We start from the raw sequence: 14260 nt of genomic DNA, 5'->3' as shown, positions 1-14260 counted from the left end.
CAAATTTAGGATCAGCAAATTCATGACAGGAAGTGAGTCATAGTGGCTGTGTGACAGTGATACAGAAGTGCTCTCCAGATAATGGCCTACTTTCTGAATGAGGCCATGAGTTATGTGACGCAGGACAAACAGATTAGAGTGTAAATGTGACCGAAGTCTGGTAGAGCCCTTTGTCAAAGTGAGAGCTAAGTGCATGCTGGCACATACGATGACACTCAAAACAACGTACGCACGTGATCAACAAATGACAGTGTTTTTTTGGGTTAATGTAATATATCTGTCTCCCTTCATTTCGGTCTCTCAGGGAACGGGTACCATGGTGAAGACGTGTATTTCTCATGGCTGTGTGCCACTGGAGAGGCAAATATGGTAAGTATTCAGACGGGCATAAACACAGACAGCTAAAACATGTGGGTCCTGAGTGAGAGGGTTTCTATGAACTCAATGACCCTCGTAACGTCCTTCGAGTCTGACAAACCTCAGCAAACATTTGAAAATTAAGTATGTGCGTACAGCTACTCATATACTTCTGAGTAGGCCTGGGCGATTTTTTCCATTTTATAGATTAATTTAAATGTAATGTGCCATTAGAATATTGAAATATGATTGAAAACTACTAAAAAACAAACTGAAATATATATATATGCTGCTCCTCTAGCATCACCAAATTAAATAATAATTAAAAAATACGGTTCTAAAGGTTTTCTGACCACTCCCACTATCTGCCATTGGATGGTCAAGTTGATAGCCCCGCCCCAATCTCATACTATTGGTTGAGCCAATGTAAGGCTGTTCATAATGCTATGATTTGATATATATAGGCCTGATGTGATATCTTCCTAAAGTTTAAAACAGAATTCATTGTTTTCCAGACACTTCTTCATCATACATGTGTTTAGTAGGACAGACGCTACAGTATAAAAAGCATGGGTGCGTGTCCCGCTGGGTGGCCCTTTGAGTTGTGCACTCGCCCTCTGTCTCTGATTCTTCATTTATCTCTTGCAGCCCTATAATCACACACATACACACAACCGTGCATCCAGCCCACACACTGCTCAGTAAATAGTACTAGTGTGTACTTGATGTTACTAATCTTGCCTGTTTTGTTTTAGCAGAGGAGCTCATACCTTCTTGTTTTTTCCATCCCTCCCTTTATTTCTTCACCTGTGTTCCTGTAATTACCAGTCAGCCCACCTTAAAGTCTGCTGTGTGTATGGTGTAGCTGGTTTTGAATGTGAACAGAGCGTCTCTGTGTTCTCGGGTGGACTGCTCCTCCTTAGGCCAGGAAGCATGCGAATACCACTCTGAGTACTGTGTGTGTGTGTGTGTGTGTGTGTGTGTGTGTGGGTGTAGCACCATGCCAGTCTGGGCTTGGGCAAAACTTTACTCTACAGGTTCTGGAAGAGGTGTGTTGTTCAGATCTGCTGAGTGCTGACATTTGGACACATACATTTTTTTTGTTAATCGATGACTAGGCTGATAAAATACAGGTGAAGTTGTGTGTGTGTGTGTGTGTGTGTGTGTGTGTGTCAATAATGGTGAGCAGAGGTAGTAATGATATTAAAAACAAAAAACAATTATTTTACGACTGAAGAAAGAAAGACATGAACATCTTGGATGACAAGGGGGTGAGTACATTATCTGTGAATTATTGTTCTGGAAGTGGACTTCTCCTTTAAGGAAAGACACCATAGTAACAGTTTTTTCACAGTACATTAACACAATTGTTTCGGTTGCAGTTATAATGAATAAAAAGTAATAATAATAAATTACTTATTATATGAAAACATGATAATATAATATAATATAATATAATATAAATAATATAATATTTATATACATTATTAAAAAAATTAAATAAATATTTTTATATTACATTATTAAAAAAATTAAATAAATGTTTTTATATTCAATTAATTGGAAGATTTATTAATTATAATTATCATATAATAATATTTTATTGTATATATATATATATATATATATATATATATATATATATATGTATATATATATTGATTATATTTGTGACTTTTATCATATTATTGTGATCATTTGCTTTTCATAAATTCTAAAATATTATTTACTTACCCACATGTTTTCTGAAACCTGTTAACAAAAAAGTATAATAATGATAATAATAATAATAATAATAATAAACAACCAAATAAATAAATTATTATTATAATATTATATTATTATATTTTATATTATAACAATAGTAATAAAAAGTAATAATAATAAATACTTATTATAATATAATATATATAATATCATATCATATATCATATCATATCATATCATATAAGTTTATTATCCTAAATGTAGCTTAAAACATTAGTTTTTAATATTTATTTATTTATTTATACATTATTATTATACTTTTTTGTTAACAGGTTTCAGAAAACATGCGGGTAAGTAAATAATATTTTATAATTTATGCAAAGCAAATGATCATAATAATATGATAAAAGTCACAAATATAATCAAAATATATACATAAAAAAAAAAACAGTGTGCAGACATTATGTTTGTGTTCTTTCTTCTTTTCTAATATTAACAATAAAATATTAATATATGATAATTATAATGAATAAATCTTCCAGTAAATTTAATATAAAAACATTTATTTAATTAATTATTTAAATAATGTAATTTAAATATTGAATTATTTGGTTACATTGAATATTATATTATATTATATTATATTATATCAACAAATCTTATTGCAATTTTTGAGTTGTCACTGTACCATCAGTTTTAAAACTAGATTTATACATTTTTAAGGAAAAAAGTGTGTTAATACACCGGCGTTCAATAGTACGGGATCAGTAAGATTTTTAATGTTTTTAATTACGTTAAATTTTCTGCTCATCAGGGCTGCGTTTATTTTATTAAAAATACAGAAAAAAACAGTAATATTTTGAAATCTTCACAATTTCAAATAGTGTTTTTTTTTTAAATATACTTTAAAATAGAATTTATTCCTGTGAAGCATCGTTACTATAATTTCTATATATATATATATATATATATATATATATGTATATTTGGAACCTGTGCTACTTTTTTTTTAGAATTTTTTGATGAACAAAATGTTAAAAGAACAGCATTTATTTAAAATAGAAATCTTTTTTAAAAATCAACACCATTCAAAGTTTGGGGGCAGTAAATTTCTTTCTTTCTTCCTTTTGAAAGAAATTAACTTTTATTCAGCAAAGATGTGCTAATTTGATAAAAAGAGATAGCAAAGACTTATATTGTTAGAAAAGATTTATATTTGGAATAAATGCTGATCTTTTTAACTTTTTATTCATCAAAGAATCCTGAAAAAAGTATCACAGGTTCCAAAATAATATTAAGCAGCACAACTGTTTCAATTTTCTGAAGGATCATGTGACACTGAAGACTGGAGTAATGAGTTCTAAAAAGGTTCATGTTGCTTGGTGGTTACTAGTGTTTTCCGGTTGGCTCTAAGTGGCTAGTAACTAGCAATCAGTTTCAGGCACGTGTAGGCACATGTGAGCGTATACAGTTTACCTGTTCCTGTTCTCTAAAGACCATGTGCCACTGAGATATCTGCATGTCATATACAACGTCGCCCCCACACAGGAAAAGATAACAAGATTCGAAAGGACACATCCAATTAAAGCACCCGCACACAGGATGGTGGATCCAAAGACAGAAATAAAAACAAAAACAAAAAACACAACACGAGCAGCTCTGTCATGAGATGATCTCCACAGATTAAACCAGATGTCATGCTGTTCTTCAAACATCACGTACCACATACTCAAAACACATCCAATGAAAACAGACCGACAGGCACAAACCCCTTGCTACTCATGAAAACTTTTCATCATCATTCTATTTAAAAACTTTAGGTCAGCTCTTGACGTACAACTGGTTCATGCATCTAATAAAAGTACAATAAATGTGGTCCATATGACTTGCCATTTTGTGTTCCACAGGGAAAAAAAAAACAGCTTACTGGTTTAAAGCCACATGATGGTGAGCAAATGATTTTCATAATTGTTTATTTTTGGCTGAACCATTCCTTTAAGGCCTTGTTCTGGTTCTGCTCTCTTAATCCACTGAGTTTCTCTCATCTCATTGTCCTCGGGAGTGTGTCTTTCTCTGCTGGGACGTGTCTGGTAAATGGGGATGAGGCTTTAAACCAGTCTTTTGTTCTTAGCTCTAATCTGAAGGGATTTCTGCCTTCTACAGGAGCACATAATGCAAGAATATATGAGGCAGATTACTGCTGCCCACCTCAATCTTCTTTACCAGAGAAACCTAACAGCTAAAAAAGTGAAAGAGTGAGAGGGAAGGAACGAAGAAGGCAGTGAAAAAGACAGATTGAAGACGCCCATAATTCCCTCAGTCTCACGCTTTAGAAAATAGCTGAGTCACAGGACCTAATTTTGAGACTAATCTCTTAAGACTCAACACATTACACACAAATCATGAGAATTAACGCAAATTCAACCAATTGCTGGATTACTTGCGGCAGCTTGTGTTTTTGTCTTATTTATATTTCTTTGGGAAAAAAGCCTGAAAATCAAAACCCGTAATTCCAAACAAACTGATCACAACATTTTAAAATTGGCAGAGCGTTTCAGTAATTATTCACAAAAAATTGTAAAGGGAATTGTACTCTTAGTACACAGGTTTCCATCCAAAGTAGCAAAGTCAAATTATGGAATATCACTTAAAACATTTATAAGCACCATTTCCATCCAACAATTTAAAGAGAACAAAATCGTCAAAACCATCCCAAAGTGCAAAGTCACATGGCTTTTTGATGTGCATGAAGGAATTTATTCACAAAATGTGTTTTCATCTCCCACATTAACCATTTTTCGCAAAAGGCAAAAACCACTTCAAGCAAGCGTAAAAACTTTTTTGTGAATTAAGTGCCGTCAAAAGTTTACATCCTCCTTTAAGAATCTGCAAAATGTTAATTATTTTACCAAAATAAGAGGGATCATACAAAATGCATGTTACTGTTTATTTAGTACTGACCTGAATGACGTATTTCACATAATAAATCAAGCATTAAGAGCTTGGGGGTTGAAAACTTTTGAATTTGATGATCAGGGTAAATTTAACTGATTTTGTCTTCTGGGAAACATGTAAGTATCTTCTGTAGCCTCTGAAGGGCAGTACTAAATGACAAAATATGATATTTAGGCAAAATAAGAAAAATGTCTATTCTGTTCAAAAGTTTTCACCCCCGGCTCTTAATGAATCATTTTTCCTTCTGGAGCATCAGTGAGCGTTTGAACCTTCCGTAATAGTTGCATATGAGTCCCTTATTAATCCTCAGTGTGAAAAGATGGATCTCAAATACACAAAAATGTTGAAAAACCAAAGAACTTGTGGGACCTGAATGATTTTTTCTGAAGAACAGCAGGCAGTTTAACTGTTCAGGACAAACAAGGGACTCATAAACAACTATCACTAAACAAAAACACAGCTGTGGTTCATTCAGGTAACAACACAGTGTTAAGAGTCAAAAGTATGTAAACTTTTGAACCGGGTCATTTTTATAAATTCAACTATTATTTTCTCTTGTGAACTATAAGTAAACGTCTTTTATGTGAAATGTCTTATTCAGGTCATTACTAAATAAATAATAAAAAATGCATTTTGTATGATCCCTCTTATTTTGCTAAAAATGCAGATTCTGAAAGGTGTATGTAAACTTTTGACCTCAACTGTATGGATAAAAAGCAGTGCATAAAAGCAGGGTGATGAAAACAGCTATTGTCAGCAAGACAAATTACATAAATAATAATGATCGCATTAATTATATGTAATTACTAAAATGATTATTGGTCAATTTTCAACACAAAAAAACAGCAAATACTGCATTTTTTTTTAGAAAAATCAGCAAATTCAGTCATTTTGAACAAAGAAACAAAGAAAACAAAAAAGAACAAAGAAAGAAATCTAATATTTTCTTTGTAATGTGCAAGTACATGAAATCTGTGTCTCATAAAATAGCGAATGGCAAATTAGGATAGGCAGCTGTTCATCAGCAAGCTAATTAACCAAATCAAGTCTTGCTGGTCAAGCTAGTTAAGAGAACAGTTCGGAAAATTAGGAAAATTAGCTAAAAAATGGTTAAAAAACAACAGTTTAAATTGGAAATGCAGCTTTTTGTTTACATGTGGGTTACTGTTATGTTCTTATCAGCTGTTTAGATTCTCATTCTGATGGCACCCATTCACTGCAGAGGATCCATTGCTGAGCAACTGACGTAATGCTAAATTTCTCCAAATCTGTTCTGATGAACAAACAAACTCATCTGCATCTCAAATGGCCTGAGAGAATAAATTCTCAGCAGATTTTCATTTCTGGCTGAACTATTCCTAGCGTAATGGGGATCAGCATTTAAAACATCAAAGCTAGCAACATTTGCTATCTAACAAAAAGTAACATCCTCATAACCACACTACAGCATTACAGTAAAACCCATCAAAACTAAGGTAACAAAGTCTTCTTACTCGCTACAAATGATAGTACAGCTCTACTCACCCACATAAGTGAGTACGAAAGAGTCACAAAATCCGTAACGCTAATACAGATTTGTAGAGTGTGCACAAAGCCAAAACAAGTGCTCTTTGTCCTTCTCAGGCAAAAAATGAACACACAAATTGACTTTAAGCCAGAAAGATGGCCCATATGTTAAAGGCGATGGGGAAGAGCCCCCCCATGATGCCAACACCCGATTAACACAAGGATAAACACACACACACACGTTTGAGAGCTTATATAGTCAGATGGGTGGAGGACAGCAGCGCTTCCTAAAAAGCAAATATCCCTTAATTCTAACCTAATTCCAAAGACTATGTTTAAAAAAAAAAAAAGAAAAAAAAAAAAAAAAAACGAAAATCTAGTCTGATGCCTGCCTAGACAGCATTTTTGGTCATATGTGTTTCAAATTAAATCAAGTGTTTCTTTGACACATTTCAACATTGAGAACCCAGCTAATGATGCCCAAATGCTGCTATCCTAACCAGCTCACTAGGTTTTAAAAAGCAGCCCAAGAACCCCTTGAAAGTAGACGTCTTACCCTCTCTGACATCCACAGGACATGCAACACGTGTACAAGTATAGAGAACCAGGTTTCCTCCATGACCTCAGAGACGTGTGCTGTGACTCTACCCAAAAACAGCTCAGCCGATACTGGGATACACTCCTTCTGACGGCAGCTTGCACTGGACGTCCTCTAGCTGCACCACACACACACACTCCAAAAATATGTACAAGCTGGAACACTTGCCCTACTTTTAATTGAGTGTGAGCTGCTAATTTGCTTCCCTGAGAACTTGTGTGTGTGCAAAGACACGTACACAATACAACTCTCACAACATACAGCTACACGGTTATTTTAGTATCACTGAGATACTAATACAGTTTGTTTTTTTTTGTACATTTTAAATTACGCTAAGTAATTTTTGCATTATAAATAGATTTTTTAAAATTTTACATTTTATATATTCATATGTAACATTTATTTATTTTACAGTAACACAAATTTTTAAATGATTAGTTTTAGTTTACTATAATAACTCTCAAAAAATCCAAAAGAAAAACGGAATGATGAGAAAACATGCAAGAAAAGACGCTTGAGAAATGAGAAAAATGTCATTTTAGTATTATTAATGATTATAGTATTTATTCCACGTTTTCAATTTTTTTTCCAGTTTTTATTTTGAGTTTTACATTTGCGTATTCTGTGCATTCATAATTTTTATTACCTAAATTACTTAATTTTTTATTACTTAAGATATTTTTATTTAGCTTTATTCCAGTTTCAGTAGTTGTTACTTATTTTAGCTGTCAAAACAGCATATTTAATTTTCATTTATAAAAGTGTCTTAAGGTTTATATTTTATATTTGCAATTTTATCTCAGCAAATTTTATTTACCAAAAACAATTTGATTTTTTGTCAGTTAACAATAAAAACACTGTATGATACATTTATGCCACTGAATAAAAAATAAAAAAGGTAATTGTGACTTTTTATCTCACAATTCTGACTTTTTTTCTCGCAATTTCGAGTTTATATCTCACAAGTCTGACTTTTTTTCTCAGAATTGTCATATGAACTCACAATTCTGACTTTTTTTCCTCAGAACTGTGAGATATAAATGCACAATTGCGAGTTACAAAATCAGAACTGTGGAATATAAACTCACAATTGTGAGAAATAAATTGCGCAATTATGACTTTTTTTCTCAGAATTATGAGATACAAACTCGCAATTGCGAGTTATAAAATCCAGTTATGAGGAGAAAAAAGACTGCTATGTTCAGAGAATTGCAAGTTTATATCTCACTATTCTGACTTCATTTCTCAAAATTGCGACTTTATATCTTACAATTCTGACTTTATAATTCGCAATTGTGAGTTTATATCTCACAGTTCTCAGAAAAAAAAGTAAGAATTGCGAGTTTGCATCATGCAATTCTGAGAAAAAAAGTCAAAATTGTGAGATAACAAGTCGCAATAACCTTTTTTTTATTTTTTAATCAGTGGCAGAAACGGGCTTTCATAGTATTAGAATAGTTACATTACAACTGTGTACCCTAAAAATCAGCTGCTGAAAAACCAACAGGTCTGAAGTTTAAGTGGGTGGAAGTGTTTGTGAGGGCGTCCCACCCAAGAAGCTACAGTACAATTAGCAAACAGGTATTAACACAGCATTTTAAGTACCGCAGAGAAAGCGCATTCCAGGGTGTGTTAACGGGTGTGAGTTAACAAGAAAAAGTGTGTGACCATTTAAGGCTGATTTTGTTAGAGAAGTCTGCAAGGCACCTTTCTCTCTCTCTCTCTCTCACATTCACAGTGTTCTCAGTAGCTGGCGCTTGACCAGCTGAACAGCGTATCTGTGCCAAAACAACTTCAGGAGTCCAAAATGAAGAAAATATTAGGAAAACAGACCCTGAATGTTATTTTTACTCACAAAAGAGACTACAAGGCTGACCCAGAAAGCCAATGTGTGACATCATGTGTGTTAGATCAGGTAAAACCTTATCCAGTGCGTCACACAGTGAGCCTCTTGGTTTCAATGACAGATATACTCTGACATATTCATACTCTGTGCTCATCAGAAAATAAACTTATGAATAACAAATTGCCTGAAATGCTGATGCTGATTCATAACTAAGTGAATGCAAATGCTTGTAGTTTTCCCAAGCACAACTCCACACACTATTACACTGACCAAAATTATAAACGCAACACTTTTGTTTTTGCCCCCATTTTTCAAAAACTGAACTCAAAGATCTAAGACTTTTTCTATGTACACAAAAGGCCTATTTCTCTCAAATATTGTTCACAAATCTGTCTAAATCTGTGTTAGTGAGCACTTCTCCTTTGCCAGGATAATCCATCCACCTCACAGGTGTGGCATATCAAGATGCTGATTAGACAGCATGATTATTGCACAGGTGTGCCTTAGGCTGGCCACAATAAAAGGCCACTCTAAAATGTGCAGTTTTATCACACAGCACAATGCCACAGATGTCGCAAGTTTTGAGAGAGCGTGCAATTGGCATACTGACTACAGGAATGTCCACCAGAGCTGTTGTCTCCAAAGGCGTTTCAAAGAATTTGGCAGTACATCCAACCGGCCTCACAACCGCAGACCACGTGTAACCACACCAGCCCAGGACCTCCACATTCAGCATCTTCACCTCCAAGATCGTCTGAGACCAGCCACCCGGACAGCTGCTGCAACAATTGGTTTGCATAACCAAACAATTTCTGCACAAACTGTCACAAACAGTCTTAGGGAAGCTCATCTGCATGCTCGTCATCCTCATCAGGGTCTCGACCTGACTGCAGTTCGTCATCGTAACTGACTTGAGTGGGCAAATGCTCACATTCAATAGCATCTGGCACTTTGGAGAGGTGTTCTCTTCACAGATGAATCCCAGTTTTCACTGTACAGGGCAGATGGCAGACAGCTAAAAGGTGTCGTGTGGGTGAGTGGTTTGCTGATGTCAACGTTATGGATCGAGTGGCCCATGGTGGGGTTATGGTATGGGCAGGCGTATGTTATGGACAATGAACACAGGTGCATTTTATTGATGCATTTTGAATGCACAGAGATGCCGTGACGAGATCCTGAGGCCCATTGTTGTGCCATTCATCCACGACCATCACCTCATGTTGCAGCATAATAATACACAGCCCCATGTTGCAAGGATCTGTACACAATTCCTTGGAAGCTGAAAACACCCATGTAATAATCATGCTGTCTAATCAGCATCTTGATATGCCACACCTGTGAGGTGGATGGATTATCTCGGCAAAGGAGAAGTGCTCACTAACACAAATTTAGACAGATTTGTGAACAATATTTGAGAGAAATAGGCCTTTTGTGTACATAGAAAAAGTCTCAGATCTTTGAGTTCAGCTCATGAAAAATGGGGGCAAAAACAAAAGTGTTGCATTTATAATTTTGGTCAGTGTAGATTGGTCAGATATGCATTACATTACATATGCATTCTCAGTGTGGCCATAAGAGGCACTACAGCAGACATTAGCATAAATCTTTTCTTCTATGGTTAGTTTTTTGTTTCCATTTAACTACTGTCCTGATGGGGCATTTTAAACAAAGAAAAGATGAAGTGTGTGAAAAAAACACTTTATTTTTTATGCTTCGGTTCTATGTTTATTTTATTTTCACTTTTATTTTTTTTAATGTTTATTTTATCTATATGCTCTTTTTTAAACATTAGTCCTTTTTAATTATCAAACAACCCCTTGCTAACATACACACATAAAAACTTGGCTTCAGCTGCTTCCTGCCATATATAGGCACAACAGCTACTGTAACTGTGTGTATGAGAGAGAGAGAGAGAGACAGAATGAAAAAGAGAGTTCTTTCTTGCAGGACTGAATTAGAGATGTGCATAGGAACTAGGGTGGCAAAGAGGCAAAAAATTTCCAAAACGTTCCAGAAATTTTGGAAACTTCCCTAGAATTTTGTGGAAGCTTTTGGAAAATTTCTGGAATTTTCAGAAACATTTGGGAAGTTCCCGGAATTTTTTCACACCTTTGCAACCCTAAAGGAACTTCTATTCGAACAAGACTAGTTGGTGGGTTTCCTTAACCCAGCAGCTGGTCTTGAGAAAGCCATAAATAATTAAACTAGTCAAAGTTTATCTGACCTCAATCAGATGCATTGTTTTAAGGATTTAAAGGGATAGTTCACCCAAAAATGAAAATTACCCCATGATTTACTAACCCCCAAGCCATCCTAGGAGTATATGACTTTATTCTTTCAGATGAATACAACCTGAGTTACAGACCAATTTGGTGTAGACGTCACAGTTACGTCACTTGCACCTGCGCGCACATTGTGGTGGCAGAAAAACACTGGTAACAAGTGGAGGGAAATGGGTAAAATCCATGGAATAAGAGAAAAAAATTGTTGTGCCTTTGAATGTTAGAATTGGGATGCAAATCATTTTTATAGAAAACTGTCATCAAAGACCAGCAGCCCCAAACTGCAGAACACAAGATCTAGTGGATGGGGTTGGATCCACAACTAGGGGGTGGTGATGAGTGGGTTTATGGATCAGGGGGTGGAAATGGGTAGGTTTAGGTATATGTAAGGTGGGAGGAGTTGGATCTGAATCCAACCTTGCCCTCTGGATGTTGTTTTCTGCAGCACGGGCTATCTCTCAAAGACTTTTAATTCTTTTATTCCGTGGCTTCCATAGACTGCTAACTGTAATTTTCTGCCACCAGATAGGCTTTGGCCACAAAAAACCATCATCACTGTTTGCAAACACCGATTTGCACTGTAAAAAACAAACAACCCCTTCCCCCACAATTTGTTGAGTCAACTTTAAAAATTTGTTACCCTGCTGCCGTAAAATTTTAAGCTCAGTCAACTCAAATAAGTTTAGTCAACTTGAAATGTTAAGTTGTACTAAGTGAAAACTTAGATATTTGAGTTGACTAAACAAAAAAATTTGCTTTGTTAAACTTAAAACTTTAAGTTGAATGAACTTAAATATCTAAGTTGTCAATTAGTACAACTTAACATTTTAAACTGACTAAACTTTTTCTAGACTTAAAATTTAACTTAAAATAACTTAAAATTTTAAGGCAGCCGGGTAAAAAATTATTTTAAGTTGACTCAACAAATTGTCTATAATGGCAGTGAATGGCTGTTAATATTTTGAAGTCCAATAAAGTGCATCCAACCATCATAAAAAGTGCTCCACAAGGGGGACTCAAGGGGTTAATAAAGGCATTCTATCCGTAAATATCCGTATTTAAAACTTTATAAACCGTAAACTCTAGTTTCCGCTAACTGTCATATGCACATTAACAAGAGATTGGTGTTCCAGCGGATGACGTAGGACATAGGTGTAACATAAGCTCTGGTGAGAATATGTCTTGCGTGAACCAAGTTCTGTTTATTGCAAAGGAAAACCAGGCTCATATCGAAATCTTCCAATATTTTTCTTTACAAATCCTCGCTTTGTATATCTAGTTCATGCTCAGAGTTTTGTTTTGCTCCCTTACATTCATCCGCTGGAATGCCACTCTTTCATAAACATGCGTATGACAGTTAGCGGAAGCTAGAGGTTACTGTTTATAAAGTTTTAAATATGAACATTTTTCTTACACAAATGCATTGATGACGCTTTAGGACACCTTTATTAACCCCATGGAGCCATGTGGAGTGTTTCTTATGATGGATGGATGCACTTTATTGTACTTCAAAATCTCAAAACCCATTCACTGCCATTATAAAACTTGGAAGAGGCAGGACATTCCTAATATAACTCTGATTGTATTTGTTTGAAAGAAGTCAGTCATATAATCACCTAGGATGGCTTGAGGGTGAGTAAATCATGAAGTAATTTTCATTTTTGGGTGAACTATCTCTTTAAATGTCAACATACCAAGTTTTTTAAGTGCACCAGACATCCTTACCTATTTCCCTGGTTCCTTTTCTCCAGACTGTCTCCTTTACCCTTGGACGCTGGCGTCTCCCTTTCACTCTCATGCTCCAGTGAAGACGACCCCAGTCCGGGTTGGGGTGTCCTCTTGCCATCCGCCGGTCCTCTCTGGATCCTTCCTTGACTCCCCAGCTCGACCTCTGAGCTCCTCTTCATGGCTTGGAGCTGCGCTAGAGGCACTATGTCACACTCTTGAGGCCTATGCCAGACTGTCTGCTGGCTTGTGCAGTTGTAGTAGTAGAACCGATTGTTATTGCTGTCGAAAAGCTCCCACCACTGGTTGCCGTCTGACTGACGGACAGGGACGCCGGATGGCGGTTCCCACCCGCATTCGCCGGTCAGCAGGTTGACATACATGCGCTCCCTCGAGCGCGGCTCCACGATCTCCACCCAGTCAGACCTAGAGAAATGACACATGGGTAGTGCAGTCAGGATATGGGTGTAATATAGTGCATTCTGTAAAAGAAAATCAAGCAAGTGGTTTTGTTTACAGCTTGTTTACAATGAAAATGGAGTGTCATAGAAAATCCCAGCTTGGAAAATAAACAGGACTTTAACAAAAGCCGAATGTAAAATGAGAGTGGAGGTTCAGCTCAGGTCAGCAGAAGAAAAAGTAATAGTATCTTAAAGATGTTCAGAAGATAGGCCTGCCTGCATCATCTAATCCATGTGTTTTAATTCAACAGATTTACCCTTTTACAGATGTAGACAAGTGATTGAGAGACTGGAGGAAAGAGCCTGTTATGTTCTGTTGGTTTTATAATTTTTATTTGGAGTTCATTGTTTTACTTCCATGGCTGCGCTCCACTTCACTTTTTTATGCCCTTCCCTCGCTAACTTCTCTCTGTCTCATTGATTTGGCTTTACAACACTGCTCACGTTGCATGAAGGTCCACTACAGGTAGAACTTTTGCAACGTGATTGTAATGGTAGAAGACTATAAAAATGCTACTCTAAAAACCTGTAAATTGACTAAAGGGACTGTTCACCCAAAAATTTTAATTCTGTCATTAATTACTCACCCTCACGTTGTTTCAAACCTGTATGACAAATTGAAGAGCAGGTCATAAGGGTTTTTGAAAAATGTCTCTTTTGCAGTTTGTAACGTAGCTATTCTTCAATGTAAACAGTATGCATATTTTTGAATCTTTTGCTTGTTACCAATCTACGTCACTGGGTAACATTAGCATAATTACTGCCAGCCCGCGATATATGAACAGTCTGACCTGCCCGCAAACACTTCCACTAGTTAGTGTGT

General features: G+C 35.7%; 1 protein-coding gene across 2 annotated transcripts in view; it reads right to left on the bottom strand.

The window, feature by feature from the left end:
- The window catches only part of arhgap46b (Rho GTPase activating protein 46b), a 92089-nt gene that overhangs the window by 37797 nt on the left and 40032 nt on the right, over positions 1–14260 (bottom strand). The window contains exon 2 of one of the 2 annotated variants that reach the window (XM_051095800.1): positions 12977–13402. In XM_051095800.1, coding sequence (XP_050951757.1) covers positions 12977–13402 — 426 coding nt within the window. Of the gene's footprint in view, positions 1–7081; positions 7158–12976; positions 13403–14260 lie in introns of those variants that run through there. The other variant, XM_051095802.1, reaches the window with a different exon arrangement.

The sequence above is a fragment of the Labeo rohita genome, chromosome 23, assembly GCF_022985175.1.
Source record: "Labeo rohita strain BAU-BD-2019 chromosome 23, IGBB_LRoh.1.0, whole genome shotgun sequence".
NCBI classification, from domain to species: domain Eukaryota; kingdom Metazoa; phylum Chordata; class Actinopteri; order Cypriniformes; family Cyprinidae; genus Labeo; species Labeo rohita.
Note: the sequence above shows the minus strand (reverse complement) of the source record. Positions and strands in the feature narration are given on the sequence as shown.